The 19,037-nt window shown below is 47.9% G+C and overlaps 1 protein-coding gene across 3 annotated transcripts in view; it reads left to right on the top strand.

The window, feature by feature from the left end:
* DAAM2 (dishevelled associated activator of morphogenesis 2) overlaps positions 1-19,037 on the top strand; it is a 105,800-nt gene that overhangs the window by 44,506 nt on the left and 42,257 nt on the right. For 2 of the 3 annotated variants that reach the window (XM_081034072.1, XM_081034070.1), the window contains exon 2: positions 15,454-15,679. In XM_081034072.1, coding sequence (XP_080890198.1) covers positions 15,512-15,679 — 168 coding nt within the window. In that variant the 5' untranslated portion in view covers positions 15,454-15,511. Of the gene's footprint in view, positions 1-2,352; positions 2,449-15,453; positions 15,680-19,037 lie in introns of those variants that run through there. The other variant, XM_081034071.1, reaches the window with a different exon arrangement.

The following is a 19,037-nucleotide window of genomic DNA, read 5'->3' as shown; positions in this document are numbered from 1 at the left end:
AGTTTTGAACCTTAGGACTGGTGTGTCAATCACAGAAAAAAAGCAGGGGTGGTCTGAAGGGGGGAGGAGATGACGTCAGCTTGAGAGGAAGTTGGTGGGCGTTGTGGCAGCACAATGAATAGAGATGTGGGTAGTTGGAACTATGGAGGTGGAGACTGGGGAAAGGAGGATTTTGCAGTGAGCATTGTTGAATTAGTCTGAAAGAATGTCAGGGAAGGTTTGCTTGCAGGGAGAAAGGATAAGGGAGAAGGGCAGGTCTGAGATGCAAACCTGGGCAAAACTCTGGCACAGCTGCTGTGTGCCAGGCTCTGTGCTGGACACACGATTCTTGTTGAACTGTGCTCAAGAAGGTCACAGCCCAGTGTGAGTGATGGAATTCAGGAAGCAATAGCATCTCTGTCTGATATTTGATGGCGGAGAAACGCAGGAAGCTGAGGAGGCTTGCCTAGCCCACACCTGAGTGGAGGGGAGAGTGGCTCGCCAGGTGAGTGGCCAGGAGAATGGGGAGGGGCTGGGAGAGGCTGCCCCAGGCAGAGAAACCAGCTCGTTGAAACCATAGAGGAAGAGGGGCTTGAAGCCTTGGGACCGGGAGGTTGGACTTCACACTGTCCTGAAACACCATGACAAGGGAGAACGGCGAAAAGGACCTCTAGAGGGGTGACAGGGTGGAAAGAGATACCCAGATGTGCAGATTCCAGGGTGAGGTGTTTCATGGGCCTCAGTTACTGGGCACTGAGGAGGCAGATGGGGAAGAGAATGAGGTGGAGAGAATAGGGCAAAGCTTGCAGGGAAGTCAGGGTCATAGAAAGGATTTAGAAATGGAGTCCATGCCAGGACTGCTTCCAGGACTTGGGACTATTGGGAGGGATGGCCTGGGCTCGGAAAATCCCAGCTCGTGCAGCCTGATGTCCTGGAGGCAGGGTCTCGTTTCCCTCAGAGGAAACATCCTGTTCCTCCAAGCACAGAGAGGAAATACATCTCTTATACCTTTTACCTACAAGATGTCTTTACCTACAAGGAAGGAAGAGGAAAGAGGAAACAAACAGAAATGAAAATGTCCTGTGTTTTGTCTGGGAATGCCAAGGTCTGATTTAATGATGCAGGTTTATAAAGGAGCATGCCTTTGCCTCTTGCTGAGTGTCACTTGCGATACTTCTTGTGGGTATCTGGCCAAGGTCTGGATGCCTTTGACCTCCAGTGGACTTTGAAGAAGAGGAAAAGTTGAAGGACCTGAGTTCATTGGGTTTGCCATAAACATTTATTTCCGGGGAGCTAACTCTTCTCTCTCTCTCCCCCCCCCCCACCCCACCCACTGCCATTAGATGTATTTCATTCAGGAAGAGGGTTTGCACATATAACACTGTGCCGGGAACTATTCTCATGGGATCCAGAGGTTAGATGGTGGAAATTTTCACTGGAATAAAAAATAAAAATTAATATGAAAGATCAAATATCATGAAGTGCCATGTAGTCCTATAGGATGAAATATCCTATAAACAGCACACACAAAGTGTTTCAAGTTTATTTGGGAGCATTCAGGTAGATTGGGATGGTCAGGAAGGCTGTTTGGAGAAGGTAGGGATGGAGAGGCGGCGGAGGAAGCAGAGGTGGGCATGGGGTTGGGGATAGGGTGGGGGATAATATTGTCAACCCCCATGGAGAACAAGCAGCGCATTCTTACTGTATTTCAAAGTTAACAATGCTCTTGCTTTGAATATTTACCCGATTGCAGGAGGACATACAATCTCTGTGTATGAATAATGTAATGTCATCACATTGATGATATGTCTTATAACTGATAGAGTCAAGAATGCAGGAAATGCAGCAATTGATTTAATCCATTCACTCTTATCAAGTTCCTGCTGAGTTTGCAGGAAGAGTCCTGTGGGGGGAGTTGGAGATAAAAGCAGAAGTGTCTATGCCGTCTAGGAATTTCAGTCTCTTGAGCAATGGTGTGTTGAGGGAGCAGTGAGTAACGACAGCGTGGTCAGAAGCCAGGCAGTGTGGAGTGGAGGGGTGACGCGGGATAAGGAGGGGAGACCAGGGCCGGAAACAGCCCAGCAGTTACTGCGTTGCCCATCAAGGCCATTCAGGCGGAAAGCCACCCCAGATTAAAGTGACTTGTCTCTGTTCAGTCCTGACCATTCAGGGACTGTGGGTAACATTTTTGGAAACATACAGGGAGTGGCTGGCTGGGCTGCTCTCCCTGGGAAAGTCTGCCTGCGCTGGCTGCCGTAGAAGATGGGCAGGGCCAGCTGCATGATTTGCGGGACCCAGTGCAAAATGGAAATGCAGGGCTCCTTGTTCAAAAATTATTAAAGATTTCGACCCAGGACAGCAGGGCCTGAAACCAAGCAGGAGTCCTTCTGAGGGCACCCAGCTCACATGCCCAAGAGGCTGGCCTCACAGATGGGACAGCCTGGACCATTCTGTGACTCAGTGTGTACGGTAAGATGATGGGACGGGGTTACTGTCTGTCTGGGGGACAGGATTTCTCTGTAGTCGTGCTGAGCTCTTCCCTGAGAGTCAGGGTGGGGGTTGGAGAAAGGATGGGGCACTGTGGGAAGCTGCCATGGCGGTGGGAGCGCCCACCGTGTACCGCTGTACTGCCATTTACACAGTCATTTCTGTGCAGTAGGAAAGCTATGTCTGAGTTCCGGAATCATTCAGACTGAGGTTCACATGTTTTATGAACTTTATGGACTTGGCCAAGTTGCTTATTTTCTCTAAGTCTTAATTTCCCTAGATGTAAAAATGAATATCATAATGCAATCTTTGCAGGATTTGGGGATAATTAACTGAAATAAAAAGTTTGACAGTTTGAGCTCACCCTAGCTCTTAGCAAATGTTAGTATCCTTCTTTCTAGAAATGTATTGAATATCTATCTTATAAAGTGTGGCACATAGAATAGTTTGAAGACACATTATTGTCAGGGATTTATTTTTTCTATCTCACGCTTGCTGGGGAAGCAGCTAAAATACGACACCACAATTTCACAAAGCGGAGGCAGAGGGAATGTAAGCCCCATTATAATATACACCCAAGGGAAACCCAGTTACATCTTTAGGACACACACAAATATGCAGAGGAATACACATATGCACACCTGCACATGTACATACACGTCCCCGAGCTGAATCGAAACTGGGTTGGAATGAGATGGTGTATTATGGGAAAAAGCCCTAGTTTGGGTGTCATCTCCTGGGTTTTTTTAACTTCCATGTTCTCATCAGTCAAAACTCCTGACCTTACTTTGTTGTCTGGAGATTAGATAAGATGAGGAATGTGAATACTCAGTATCTGGCCCCTGGCAGGTACCAGCACCCTTTGAATAGGTCTCTGCTCCTGGGTCACAGTGCAGCTGATGGGAAACTAAAGATGAGACATTGCATTCCCCACAGTACCATTTCCTAAATCTTTTGCGTGAGCAGCCCCTTTAAAAACTGGGGGTGGGCTGATATGAAATTGGCATGGAGGCTGATTTTCAGTGCTGTTCCTGTTTCCTCTGCTCCTATACTTTGCGGAGATGGCGGGGTCATCTTTCTGCTGAGACTTGAAAGTCAGTGGAATCATGTGTATTTGTTTCCTGGAGATGAACGCACAAACTCACTCACACATACTCAATCACGCACATACACCATACATCACACTATAAACATATCCACACACACACTACATACAACCACCCACACATACATCTCTGCACCCATCGAGTCACACCCTCTCATGTGCTAATTTGCATTAATTTCTTCCCTCCCTCCCTCAGTCATTACTGCGCATCTCCTATACTTGCTTATCTGGTCTGCAAAGGTCAGGCATCTCCCTCACCCCACCCTAATCACATCCGGGCTGATGCCTTGCCCTGAAAACTCCATGTCACGGCTGCCATTCTCAATCCGCTTTGCCATCTTGTCTGCCTCTTAGCCAATTCCAGACTGGAACCCAGGCTGTGAGCCCCCTCGTTTTACCCACCCAGGGGCCCTGGACTACCGTCACTTCAGCCCTATCCCCAGAAACATCCAGATGGAACCAGATCTGTGCCTGTTGGTGCTTTGTTGGGCTCTAACTCCATCCTCACTCAGCTCCTGGGAGCCCCTCTGCTTCTCTCCTGCTTTCATGGGCTGAGCCTTGAACCTTAGCCACCACTGTGAGCAGCCTGGGTCTGGGAGAGGGGAAGGGAACTCAGTTTGAGGGCCTGTGATATGCTTGGCGCGGTGCTAGGTGCTAAATACTTGCCCTTCATTTGGTGCTCACAGTAGCTTTGGGAGGTGGGCTTTGTCATCCGTGTGCCCACAAGGGAGAGGATGCTCACAGGTGCTAAGTTACTGAGCCAGGTTTAATGTGAACGTATACACTTTACAATACACCACCTTCCTCCTGGAAAATGAAACCAGATGGTCCGAGGCTTGGGCCTGTGGGGGATTCCTTGTTTTGCATCCCCTCACTCTTCCGTGGTCTTTCCTAGAATCTGTAGAGTAAACTAATCGTAGTAATCTTCTAGAAGGTAGTCAACTACAGTAGCCTGAGCCCTTGGTGGTTTGATTTTGCGAGGCTATCAATAGACCTCTTTTGTTTGTTGTTAAGTTTTATTGAGGTATAATTAATACATAGTAAGCCTTATATAATGAAAGTACATCATTTGATATGTTTTAACATATGTAGCCATCTCTGGAACCATCACCACAGTCAAGATCGTGGACCTGGCCATCAGCTCCGGAAGTTCCCTCGTGGTCTTTTATAATCCACCGCCTCCCTTCCCACCCCCGTCCTCCTCCACACGCAACCACTCAGATGGTTTTAGATTAGTTTGCATTTGCTCAAAGTTTAGAAATGGAATCCTACAGTATGTACCCCTTTTCCCTCTGGCTTCTTATTTCGAGATCCATCCACAAGTGGCACGTATGGATAGTTCATTCCTTTTTCCTGCTGAGTAGTATTCTATGATATGGATACACGATAAATTGTGTTTATTGATTCACCTGTTCATGGCCTGTGGGTTGCTTGCAGTTTGGAGCTAATACAAATAAAGCCGCCATGCACATTTATGAATAAGACTCGGCATGGACATATGGTTTCATTTCTCTTGGGTAAATACCTAGGAATGGAATGACTGTATCCTATGGAGGTGTGTATTGAACTTGTTAAGAAATGGCCAAACTGTTCTCCATAATGGCTGTGCCATTCTGCAGTCCCACCAGCAGTGGAGGAGAGTTCCAGTTCTTCCCACGTCCTCAGTGGCACTTAGGATGTAGATCCGATTTCAAGGCTTGGTGGGTACGGAATTTGTGAACCCCACCGAATGGCCAAACCTAAGAATTAAAGCAGGACGCTTTCGGCTTGGCCTGGGACTCCTCAGGGAGGCTGAATCAAAGAATGCAGATCAGGTGTCTTAGAAACGTTATTGAAAGAGCTGTTTGCAGAATGCGGGAGATGGAAGAAATGCGAGGTCAGCTCTGGTCCCTGCATGAGACCGTGTGGGGCTGGACCAAGTCTGGAGCTTGGTGGTTGGGAATGAAACAAATGCACTCGAGGCATTTTGGGGAAAGTGGTAAGAATCATTAACAAGATGGGCCGTCGGGGAGGGAAGATAAAGAGCAGTGGAAGGGGACTATAGTTCTCTGAGGGCAGGAGTTGTGTCTAGTTTGCCCTCAGATCCCCGGCACCAAGAGCCAGGCATGGAGTGAGTGCTAAAAACAATGGTGGTTGAATGAATGACCCAGTGAATGAATGATGAACTCATGGGTGCTCAGAGAGAATGATTCCATTCAAACCAGCCTCAGTTAGCACCTCATGTATTCTGTGCACAGAGCCTAGTGCCGAGGTGGAAGAAACTCTAGGGAGCATGTGGCTTGACCTGCTCATTTACAGAAAAGGCACAGAAATGATGCCCTCTTGTTCAAGGTCAGTCCTCTCCTCTCTTGTCTAGGTAGCCTGCCTGCCAGGGCAGAGGTGGGTCTCAAACCTGGGTCCTTTCCTCTCTTGTCCAGGTAGCCTGCCTGCCAGGGAAGAGGTGGGTCTCAAACCTGGGTCCTTTCCTCTCTTGTCCAGGTAGCCTGCCTGCCAGGGAAGAGGTGGGTCTCAAACCTGGGTCCTTTCCTCTCTCGTCCAGGTAGCCTGCCTGCCAGGGAAGAGGTGGGTCTCAAACCTGGGTCCTTTCCTCTCTTGTCCAGGTAGCCTGCCTGCCAGGGAAGAGGTGGGTCTCAAACCTGGGTCCGCTCATTTTTAGTCTACGGTTCTTCTTCTTTAAAAAACATTTAAAAACATTGTTTTTCCTGATGAAAGTAATAAGTGCTCATACTAAGAAGTCTGGAAAAATCTAGACATGTATAAGAAAAATACCTCCAAACTCCAGCACCCCAAAGATAATTACTTTGGGCTCACATAGGTGTGTGTGCACACATGCTTGTGTAGGTATGTCTGTCTGTCTATCTAATCAATCCTTATTAATCAATCCTTATGTTTGAATATTTTGGGTGTTTTCAGTCTTTTATAGTGATAGTAATCCTGGGACGGCCATCTGGTCCTGAATCTTTGATGATATCTCTGTTTATCCCCAGCACCCACTCCACGATGCAGTGTGCCTGTAACTCCTTTGTATAAACTGGTGGAATGTGGGATGGAGTTCGGCAAACATTCATCAGACTCAAACACTTGTACTTCCCCCATCATAACCATATCCACACTTTGTTATATTATTTGTTTAATTGTTCCCCTGCCCCACCAAACCGAACTCTTGCTTACTATTGTATTTTTCCAGCTCTTTGTATGGTACGTAGGTGCTCAACAAATATTTGTTAGAATGAATGAGTGAATGGATGAAATTGAATGAACAAGAATGAAGGGCAAGTGAGGGCTCACCCTGGGTCTGCATCTGCCATCACATTTGCCTTCCAGGAGTCAGCTCAGCTCCCCTTCCCTCCTTTCTCAGCCCCTGCCCTCTCCTTCTCTGCCCACCCTGAAGAGATGGGATGTGCCTGCGGTCCAGGATTTATGTCCAGCCAGGCCCTGAGGCACATGCAGGGCCTTCTCTGGTGTGAACGCAGCAGCGCTGTGAGGTGGGAACCCGGCTGGGCCTCAGGGACAGGACCTTAGGGTGCTGCCCTCCTGAATGTCAGAGTGCCTCTGTCCTGGGACCCCAGGAAGAGAGGACCAGGGGGCGTGGCAAGTAGGGAGCTTCTCCCAACCCGAGGTGCCTAGAATGGTGTGAGTTCTCAGCACGCTGGGCGTTCTGGTGGGAGACCTGGCAGGAGTGTACAGGAAGAAGCTTTAGGCGATTTTTCCCTGAAGCCTTTCAATAAAGACAGTCTGATCTGTGTGATGGAGGAGGGGCGTGGCTTCCTGGAAGCAGGAGGGCTGAGGCAATGGGTGTCACACGCGTATAGGTTGGTTTCCCTTTGGCCAGGAGCCCCTCTGGCTCTAATGGGTAGCAGACTAGGGTGTTGAAATTCCTTCTTCTCCTTTACTTTACAGCTGTTGTCCAAAGAGCTCCCACCACTCCCTCTCGCTCAGCCTGATCCTTGTTGTCTGTGCCCAGGACGTGTCATACCAACGTCCCAGCACCCCCCACACATGTGCTGGCACACCCTCTGTGACATCTCCGGCATCTGTCCCCTCCGCTCCATTCTTGGTAATTCCCCGCCTATTAACTCTTCCTCAGACAGAGCTGCATTCAGGGCCTGCCTTTATCTGGCCCCAGTCTTGTTTCCCACTGTACCTTTTTTGAGCCCTGTGTTCCAGACCGATACAACTACTTCCCTTCATCATTCACTCACCTCCGGGCTTTTCTTGATATCAGGCAGTCTGGCACACCTTTGCTGTGAATGCTTTCTTGGACAACCTGTCTCCACCCCCACCCTCCACACATATTAGCATGAGCTAATATTCTTTCTTCTTCTTTGACCCAGCTTCAATGCCACTTCCTGTGGGGAATGTTTCAGATGACCCTCCCTGCCCGACCCCCAGAAGTCACTCTTCCCTCCCTGCAGTCCCACGGCCTGGAGCTGTACCCCTTCATTGCATCCTGGCTGTTTATGCACATGCCGCCCCAGTAAGACTGTAAGCCTGCTGATGATAGGGTTCCATGTTTGGTTCATCCGAAACACACTGGCCATGGCTTGTGCATGGCAGTCACTTGGGATGGATAGATGGATGGATGGATGAATGCTTGACTGTGGCTTTGGAGAACCACTGCTTGTTTACTGTCCCAGTGAGACAAAGAAACCTATATTCTCTTTATCATTTCTCAAAATGAGCAACCCACTGGAAAATCCCTAACTTCCACACTTAACCCCAAGTCAGAGAAATGTCACTTAGGGGAATTTTCAGTTTCACTTTCCCTGCAAGAGACCCCTTTCTCTCCTTCCCTGTCTGCCCTTCTCTGCATGACCCACCCCAAAGCCTGCACCAGAGAGGACTCAGGCTGGGAGAGTTGTCTGTTGCTTTCTTTGCCTTTCCCAGAGCAGAGGGAGCTGCTAAAAATAGCTCCCCCAGTGGAAAAGGACCTTGCTTATTTTTGAAAGCTCTCCCCGCCCCCTCCCCAGCCCCACCTGAGGCTCACACTGCAAGTCAGACTGTTTTCAGTTGTCCGGAGGGTGACGGGGGAGTCACAACTGGACCCCTCAGCCCTGTGGCCAGAGCCATGTCTGAGAGACGGGCCCGCAGAGAAGTGGGGGGATGAGAGGCCTTCATGCTTCCATTTCTTGTCCGAATCAGAGATGGATCTCACTCCCAGCAACTTCTTTGTCGATGGGGTTTGAGTCCGAGGCTTATCCTCTGCATCTTTCCGAGCCTCAGATTTCCTCATCTGTAAAAGGTGGGCAGGTGAAGGGCAGTGATCATATCTACCCTACAGGAGTGGGATGAAAATTCAAGGTAAACCTTGAACAAAAACGGTAATTATGACTTTATTATGATTAGAGTCCCTGGACATAGAGCACTACGTTTTTGTCTGAATGGGTAACACTAGGCACACGAGCCAGGGTAATAGACTAAGTTGAACCATACTAAATTAATGACTTTGTAGATTAAACATAACCAAATACTGTCCGTTACATATAATTCAACCTAATAACACAGTGATAAGTAAACTTTCTGTAAAGGACAAGGTCGTAAATAGTTTTGGCTTTGTGGGCCATGGGGTCTCTGTTGCATGAAAGCAGCCATAGATGAATGGGTGTGTTATGTTTTAAAAAGACTGTATTTACAAACGCAGGCCATGGGCTGGATTTGGCCCCTATAACATCTGCCAACCTCTGTAATCATAGGTAAAATTCATTCCCATAGAGAGAGAACCTTCTGTAATACATATAGTCAACATTCAGGTGTCCTCATCATTATAACAGTAGCTTATCTATATAGCCATTAATAATGTTTACTAATATTAGGCACTTTTCTAAGTGCTTTACGAGTATTAACTAATTCAGTCCTCATGACAACCCTGGGAAGTATGCACTATTATTATTTCCCCATATTACTGATGAGGAAACTGTGAGGTTCAGAGAGGCTAAGTAACTTATCTGAAATCACATAGTTAGAGTTTATGGCAGTTGAACAGAACCCAGCCAAGTGTGTGGTGTAGAGTTGGGTGTTGGCAATCAGACAGCTTCAGGGTGGAGGTCTGTGTAGACAGGGTTATGAGGGATCACACGCCTATCTGCTGCCCACAAAGCATGAGGAGATGGTCTTCAGAGGCTTGACGGGGGAGCAGGCGTGGTGTAGGTGGGCAGTAGGGGGAGATGATGGGCAAAGGCCCGGGCAGTATAGCCTGGGATGGAAAAGCATAGATTCTTCCTTGGGGAGCCAGGTCTCAGGTAAGCTGGGCCTGGGCCCATTTCCTACGTGACCCCCCAGTGGCACACAGGGGTCAGTACATAGGGAGGAATCTCTTGCCAGTGGAACAGGAAATTGTTTACATTCCTTATGGTCCATGCAGCAGCTCTGGGGAGCTTTGGGCCCCATTCCCAGACCCAGGCCCCAGGGGATATGGTGGGAGAGAAGAGCAAAGGAGCAGGCTCCCGAGGATGCCTGGGTTCTACTGTCAAACCGAGGTACTTGTATACCTGGTCAGTTCCCTTTGCCTACTCATTTAAACACAAGTAATAGGCCACTGGTCAGAACTCTGGCCTCACACACGCCATGCTGTTTCTCCCTCTGTATCTTCGCTTATGCTGTTCCCTTTGCCTGGAATGCCTTTTCCCACCTCTTGTACCCTTCCTGAATTCTCTCATCTCTTTCAAGACTGCCTCAATGTCACTTTCTTCTGGAATCTTCTCTGACATCCCCTTTACCCCACTGACCAGGTCCACTTTCTCAGTGCTGTCATAGTACCTGTCTTTCTAACCCTTCTGTGTTATTGCCTTGACTCCCCTGGCTCTCCCACTAGAAGTGATCCTCCTCAAGGAAGGGGACCCTGCCTGGTTTACTCCTCTGTCTTCACCACCCAGGTCAGTGTTCAGAACATGGGCTAGGAGCTGGTTAAAATCATGGGTCTTCAAGTGTGAAACCACTGTCCTCAAAACCCAGCCCCTTCACCCATAGCATGTGGTCTCTGGGCAAGTTGCCTGACTTTCGGAAGTCTTAATGTAACCATCAGTAAGGAGGGGTAGTCATGCTATTAGAGGGTTGCAGGGAATAAATGAGATAAAGCCAAAATTTTCAGCACTGTGCCTGGCTCCTAGTCGGTACTTTGGAAGTGGCCAAGGAGAGACATAATAGCACATCCTTGCTCTGTTACCCCCATGTATAGAATTGGGGAAAGGGGGTAGGGGTAGGAAATCTGAATACTCTGAAGCCACAGCATTGGTCCCAGAGCTAAAGGAAGGGTTTATGCGTCAGCTTTGGTCCTGTGATTAGAGCACTGAAATTGGCGTCAAGATATTTAGTTGTGAGTTCCAGCTCTGTCTCTTAGTAGCTGGTGTTGTTGACAAGCCATGTAACAGCTGCTGAAGCTTTAACATCGTCATCTATAGGGAGGGATAATGGTAATAACCACCTTATAAGGTCACTGCGAAGCTGAAGTGAGATTGCAGAGCTGTGAAGGCACCTGGCCCAATTCATAGGAGGTACTCAATTATGAATTATTGAATCTAGATGTATAGAACACTTGAGAAAGCTCTGAGCTGGTCTCAGATTAGGGCATTCTTTGGACATGTGCCCTATGGCTTAGTGGTTTATAGCTTTAGAGTCAGTCATGTGTTTGAATCCCAGCTATGCCATAACTAGTTGTGTGTCTTTAGGCAAGTTACTTAACTTCTCTGAACCACAGGGTTTTTCTTTCTTTAAATAACTTCTCTAAAATGATGCCACCTATCTCAGAGAGCTGCTATGAGGATAAAATGTAGTATAGCCCAGTGTCTGACAAATACCAAAGTCTCAAGTGTTAATATTATTCTGTTTTTAGTTATGACTTAGGAGTAAGCAGTGATGATATAGGGTTTTTGAAGTCTTAATCAATGCAACAACTGATGTGTAGGGGGGTTGGAAGCCAGGATTTGGGGGTAAGGGTTAGGATTTTCATCTTTACAGATCAAATGGGAGTACTGAACTCAAGTAATAGGAAGTACTTCCTGGCTTGTGGTGGAATGTGGGAGCAGTGCTCAGGGTAGGCTGCGGCGAGCCCCTGGGGAAATCTTTGGGAATGAGATTGAGCCAGACAGTGTGAAAGCTCAGGGCTGACTGGGCCCTTGGAGTTCTTCAGTCAAACCCTGCCATTGCAAAAGAGGAAACAAGTCCCATGAGGATCGTACCATGGTTCCCCGACCTATAGCTAACTGGTGACTAGCCCTGGTCTCCAGAGTTGAGGAAATATGTTTTCTCCACAATGTGGAAGGTTGTGACAATAGGAGGGGGAAGTCTGGCAGGAGCCAGAGGACTAGAGGAGACCCCTGTGAGAGTTACAAGAGGGCTAATTGGAGGTGACCAGATGGTTTAGTGTCTCAGGCCTATTGGTCTATGTTTAGGGACTAACTGTCCTGAAAGACCTTGTCCCTACAGGGAGGAGAAAAGGATGGGACAAGGAGACAGGATATGGAGGGCATGGAATGGTTGGTGTTAGGGAGGTTTCCTTGGAGAGAAAGGTGGGTGGTGGGGTGGGGAGCAGGTTAAATCCCTCTGACCCAAGTTCAAGTCCACTGGATTTTGTTTGTTGTTGTTGCTTTCCGTTTTTCCATATTGCTTCTCAATTCTTTTCTAAGATGAGGACCTCCATTGCTCGTCTTTGTAAAGGGATTTTGCAGAAATGAATCACTCTGGCCACCTCTGCCATTCCCAGTTCCTGCCCAGGGTCAGTAACAAGGGTGTACCTTTCAAACTAGAGGTAGTTCAGAGCCTGAGGAAAACTCTAGCTTCTCTGGTCCAGACCGTCCAGTTACCAGAGGCAGTGCTGGGCAGCTTCTTAATGTGGTTGGGCAAGATCCCACAATGCCCCGCGTTAGTGGCCCCATCCATGCCTGGAGGACGGCTCCTGGTTGCAGGCTCTGGGCAGGGCCAGGCTCCCCTGGCTGGTGATAATGATAATGAAGCCACAGCAGCAGTGCTGGCCTTCCTTAGTGAGGACCCAGTGTGCTCCAGCCATCTTACTCCTATTACTTCATTTACTTTTCACCACAACCCAGTAAGGAAGATGCTGTTATTACCTTGGTATCACAGAAGAAGAAGCTGAGGCTCTCAGAGGTTAAGACCTTATGAACTGTGCTCAGGGTCACCTACCTGGGAAGGCAAAGCCAAGAGTCAAATCCTAGATTGTCTGACTTCGAAGACTCTCTTGAAGTGAAGGAGGGGTCAGAGCCAGGTTGGATAAGAAATTGGGGCAGTGGAGGATGGAAGCAGGTCCTCCTGGTGGAGGAGAATCAGGTGGCCTTTAGGATCTCCATAACTCCCACTCGGTCTAGAGAGAACCGTTGAGACTGGAGCTATTTCTAAACTAAGCTGTTGAGATTGGTCTTCTCTAGTGGAGGGAGGCTGGGGCATTGGATAAAAGAGCCACTGATGTGGGAAAATGAGCTCTGGTGAGGTAGGGACCAGACCACTGCTTGAACACTGGAGTCCTGGGTTTCAATCCCAGCTATGTCCCTAGCATGTGTGACCTCAGATAAGACATTTTTCCTTTGGACCTCAATTTTCTCATCTCTTCTGTGAAGCTAGATGATTTCCAGCTGGGAGCCTGTGGTTTTAGTTTTGGATGTTTAGATGGGGCCCTAAGAAAGAGAGGCAGGAACAGACTTAAGATGGGTTTGTGGGGAGGAGAGCGTCCTCAGGGACATAAACACACTCAGGAGCTGTCAAACAGTCCTCCCCTTAAAAGGGCAAATATGCAGCCCTCCCCTGGGTGATCAGGCTCCTTGAAGGAGGGTACTTCCTGTTTGGAGGGTTTATGTCTACTTCGTGCCTCCTCCTGAGGACACTACCCCTCACTCCTCCTACTCAGGGGAGACATTAAACATATTTAATGGCAGGTATGACGCACCAACCAATCAGAGAAGTCACAGCTGTAAACAGCTGGTGTAAGACTACTGGGGTGTGCCAGCTGTAGGCCCGCCCTGCCCCTACCCCTGATTCCTCCTGGCAAAGCCTGGCTCAGGAGCTGAAGGGCAAAGAAGGACGAGGAAGGAGTCTGGGGGAGCAAGAAGTTGAGCAGGCGAATGCAGGCAAGAGTTCACAGGTTTTCCCAGACATCAGTACTTCCCTGCCCAGAGCCCCACCACACCATGAACCCACCCTCTAGGAGTTTCTTTCCCATACTTTGTGCCCTGAACAAAGCAGTCTTGCCCACCAACTGTAGCTGCATTTTGGAGGCTGATGAAACAAAGGGGACCTGGTCTGTATTCTGCTCATTATCCCAACTTGGCAACAGGCAAGGGACTTCCGGGGTAGGCCACCCATCTGTTTGCCGAATTGGTGCTTTACTAAGCCTGAAGTTGGAGACCAGGGCTTTGTCTCACCCGCCCTTGGCCATTGGCTAACAAGTCCCATGGACAGCCTAAAGCCTCCCTTCCTCTCTTATTTTCCTCAGCCATCAGCCTATTCCAGGTCTTTGTCACCATGTACCAGGATTTCTGTGTTAGCTGGCCTGCTGCCTCCTCTACCTACCAACTCTAGACTGTCCCCTTGTTCTCTGTAAGGGTTCTCTCTAAAGGTCCTCAACCACTTGGAGTCAGGGATTTCCATCAATATTTCTTGACTGGTTGATGAGGACCCCTATCCTCCTTTTCCATGAACACAAGTTGTTTTCCAATTGACCAAGAAATATTTATTGAACACTCATTAAGCGCAAGGCATTTTATTAGCTATAGAAATGGGGGGTGTGGGGTGCTGTCAGGTAAGTAGGAGGCATGACCCCTGACTTCAAGGAGCCTTCACTATAGCTGTGGAGAGCCAATATGTAATACATAAAAGATAATCAGTGATACAGGGCTACCTTGGGTAGTGTGTTATTTGAGGCTCTCCTGGGTCTATTAAAAAGTCTGTCACAAAGCTTATAAAGAAAGATGAAATGGAGCTGGTAAAAGACTCTAGAATGACAAGTAAAATGCATCATGACTTGTATGAGAGGGCAGATCAGGTGACTGAGTTATTCGCTACATGATTAGGGCTTAGGAAACAAAGCGATGTTCTCCAGAAGTTACTCTGAGTTCACTAGGAACAAGTTATGCCACATTTATCTTATCTTTCTTTGATAAGGTTCTAGAGCTTGGTTCAAAGGAATGCCTTACATTTGGCTTATCTCGAGTTCCACAAGGCTTTAGGGAAAGTTTCCTATGGTGTCTTTATAAAAAAGAGGGCTGGATAATTGCATGAGTTGATGGATTTAGAGCTGGTTGAAGGACTGTCCCCTGAGAGTGTTGATAACTAGGTCTTTGGCTCCAGAGGAGGTAGCTGTGCCATCTATGTCTGTCATAGCCTGTATCAACATTTTAAGCAGTGATGTGAGTAAAGATCATGGAGACATTCTGATCATTCTGTCAATGACCCAAATCTGGAAGAAACAGCTAAGAATCTATACTGTAAAGTACCTCAGGCCTTCCTTCCCCATGGGATGTACACCACACCCCAGAAGGAATCAAGTGAGTGAGTGAGCCCTCCTGGAAGTGGGTCTGCCAAATGATAGGGAATAGGATTCCCATCTGACAGAGACGTAGAGATAAGATGAGTGCCAGCTCTGACATCCCGGAAGTCACATTCTGTGACTACAGCCCTCTACTCTTCTTTAGGGGCACAGAGGGGGAATCTGAAAGTGTTTGTGGCAGGAAGCACTGAGAGGGTGTGGTGAGGAGGAAATGCCTCCAGGTAGAAGGGGAAAACAGAGAGAAGCTGTGGGAGAAGGGAAGGAGCTTGGCGATTGGGTTGAGGGCTTCTGGAAGGTGGGAAAAGAAGTTATGGCGGCAGAGTGACCACTGTCCCCACTTACCTGGCTGCCATGCTGACGACCGCTCTGTGCTCTCTGTTCACCCACCCAGATCACGATGAGGACCTAAGGCACCTGCCTGTTGACCGTCCCCCTGGCCTGCAGTGACCATGGCCCCCCGCAAGAGGAGCCGCCATGGCCTGGGTTTCCTGTGCTGCTTTGGGGGCAACGACCTCCCTGAGATCAACCTCCGCGATAACCACCCTCTGCAGTACATGGAGTTCTCCAGTCCTATCCCGAACCCAGAGGAGCTTAATGTCCGCTTCGCTGAGCTGGTGGTGAGTGAAGGCGCAGGGAAGGGAGGGTGTGGACAGTGGGGAGGGGAATGGCTGGATCAGGCTGAGCAAGACCGAGGGCAGGGGCCCATGTGCTGGGATCTCCACCTCTTGAAGCTCTGCTTCGGGCTGTGGTGGGCCCCTCAGGACACCTCAGCTGTGGGAGAAACAGAGTCACTCACTTGGGTGGACACCGGGAAATGTGTCCCCAGAAGAATGGACCTACCTCAAATCTCCATTGGACTCTCGATCTCAGGGGGCAACAGTTAGGCTACCAGGAAAGGAGCAAGTCCAGGCTTTTGTGAAATAAGGCAGTGAGGAGCCTCAATGAACATCAGAACGCTTGCCACCTTTCTCTCTTCTGCTCTCTGGAATTTCCCTGGGATCCTTTGATCTCAGACACAGGAAGAAGAGACAGGGTGGAATTCTGCAGACAGACACTGATTGGCTAGAAATATGGAGGTAGAGATGCCTGTATCACACCTGGAGCCTGGCTTGGGTCTGGGATGACTGTATCTCATGGCTAGCCTAGGGCAGGCAGAAACTGTCATTCCCACTAGGATCAGCTCTTCCTGACTCTTGGTGGTACCCATCCAGATCAGAGCAGCACGACACCTTTGTGGAAACCCCTGTGTGTAAAACTTCATTCTCTGACCATAAAGAGACAGAACAGAAAGAAGCATGATTCCTCTCTTCGGAAGTCTGATGGCAAGACAAAGCCTGCACACCACGGAAAGTCCCAGAACAGGGATACAGGACCTATACCCAGGACTCAGACCCGAACCCTAGCATAGAGCAATAGCACAAGTTCAAGCTCTTGGTTACTCATTCTCATGGTTGGCCAGTAGAAAAACAAAGCAGCACGTTTTGGAATGGGTTTTCATACTAGAATTCAGTAATGGATGTATCTGATTAAGGCTATCTAGCCCTTCAAATAATAAGACCACTATAAGATGAGACCATGCAGGTTATGGGAAAAAGTTATCCACTTTCCTCATCACATCAGGTTTAGGAATACTCATTGTTGTTCTGATTTATACTTTTTCAGGATGGGGGAGGGGGTGGGAGAGAACAAACTGTTTACTAGTGTAGAAAATCTTTTGTAGCCTGATTGGTGTTAGTCAATACTACTAAGATCTTTTTTGTTTCTCAGAATACTGCTGACACCAAATGTGTGGGTTTCCTGATTCTCTGCACACATCAACTGGGGGTCCTATAATTTAACTCAATTCTGACACTAACTACCCAGAGTTAGCAGAGACCCCCACGGGATAAGGGCTCAGGCCCACAAGACTGACCCCCACTTTAGACACCAATCACAAATAGGTTACTCATACTTTTTTCTGATTTGGCTACAAATCGGGAGTTCCCACAACCCCTTCCTCAGGTTTGATAATTTGCTAGAAAGGCTCATAGACCTCAGAAAACATTTTACTTAGTATTGCTAGTTTGTTATAAATGATATTATAAGGGATATAAATGAACATCCAGATGAAAGGGTATATAGGATAAGGCCAAGAAGGGTAATAAGGATGGTAAGGCTGCTCTCCAGAGCACAGGAGCTACTGTCCCCATCAGTTTGGGGGGTACCACCCTGCCAGCATGAAAATGTGTTTACCAACCAGAGTTCTCTGAGCCTTGTTACTGAGGGGCTTTTATGGAGGTTTCATTACGTAGGTACGATCGAGTTTGAGCTCAATCTCCAACTCCTCTTTTTCTCTCTCTGGAGTTTGAGAAGTAAGGCCTGAAAGTTCTAATCAAGGCTTCTAATCAAGGCTTGATCTTTCTGGCGACCAATCCCCATCTTGGAGCTATCTAGGGGCCCCCAGGAGTCACTTTACTAGAAGAAAAGAGGCTCCTATCACCCAGGAAATTCCAAGGGATTTAGGAACTCTGTGCTAGGAAATAGGAACAAAGATCAAAAGGACTTCTTACATTATCACAAGCAAGTCCATTTTCTTGAACAGAGTGCAAGAGTTTTGAAAGAAGGACATGATGAGAGGTATTCCTTCCTTGGGTCCTTTTATTCAGCAAGTATTTACTGAGCATCTTTAGTGAGCAGGCCTCCTACCAAGGTGCTTTGGCAAAAACCGGTATGAGGCAGAGAAGTCTTGTCTGCAAGGAGACCAACATCAGGTATTAATCAAATAAATGAAAAATATTTCTTGAGAGTCTGCTGTGTGCTGGGCCCTATGGGGGTCAGGGATTGAATGACGAGCCACCGGGCACAGTCTCTGCCTCCAAAAGGTGAAGTGTAATAGGGAAAGTGAACTAGACCAGGAATGACAAGTGTGGTGACGTGTGGGAGTGTCTAGCAGGGAGCTGTATTCTAGAATGGGGACACAAAGGCCCCCTGAAGCGGTAACATTTCCACTGAGATCTGAAAGCAGAGTGATGATTAGATAAGCAAATGGGGGTACACGGGGTCCCCCACAAGAGCAGCCTCTGTGAGAATCTCAAATCAGAAAAGAGCTGGGTCCTTTTGGGAAACACCATGAAAATGAGAACACCGTATTTTGCCATGTATAATGTGTACCCACGTTTTTGGCCCAAACTTTCAGGGAAAAAATATCTTTCGTTTTAATTTCTCAGTACTACCCATGTGTAATCCTTATTTTTCCCTCACAAATTTGGGGGGAAAAAGTGCACATTATTCATGGCAAAATACGGTAACTGAGGATTTTGGATTCAATTCTAAGGGTGACAGAAAGCCACCGAAGCCTTTAAACAGGGGTTTGAGTTGACCTGGTCTGCTTTTCTAAAAGATCATTTAGGGTACTCTGTTGAAGAAGTGTTCTGGGTAGAACATTAGCATGCTTTTGGTGCAGTCCAGGCTAAGGAGAATGGTGAGTAGTAGTGATGGAGAGAAATGGACAGATTCAAGAGCTAGTTAGGAGAAAATATAATAGGACTTAATGGGATTTGTGAGTGAGTTGGAATCCAGGTTTGTAACTGAGTCAATGTTGAGCCTTATATAGGACAGGATATGCCAGTGGAGACTCAGGTTTATAGGTCTGAGATGATGAACTCAGTTTCCTCATCTGTAAGATGGGTTGTTGCAAGTTTAATGAGTAAATATGAAGCCTTTGTAATAGTCTCTGGCCCATAGTGACACTACATAAGTGTGTGAGGTACTTGAGGGACATCAAAACAGATAGGTACTGGAGTCAGTTGGATTCCAGAATCTGGAGCTCAGGAAACTGGCGAGCTGGAGGTACAAGTTTGAGAGAGTTTGGGATAATAACTGAGTCCTTGGCATGTCTGAGAAGCCTTCACCTCGGGAAGCATCAGGGGAGGAGAGAAAAGGAGCAAGGATGGCACCTTGAGGCACTTTCACATTCCATGGTAGGAGAGAAGAGGA

The sequence above is a fragment of the Rhinolophus hipposideros genome, assembly GCF_964194185.1.
Source record: "Rhinolophus hipposideros genome assembly, chromosome: 3".
Taxonomy (NCBI): Eukaryota; Metazoa; Chordata; class Mammalia; order Chiroptera; family Rhinolophidae; genus Rhinolophus; species Rhinolophus hipposideros.
Note: the sequence above shows the minus strand (reverse complement) of the source record. Positions and strands in the feature narration are given on the sequence as shown.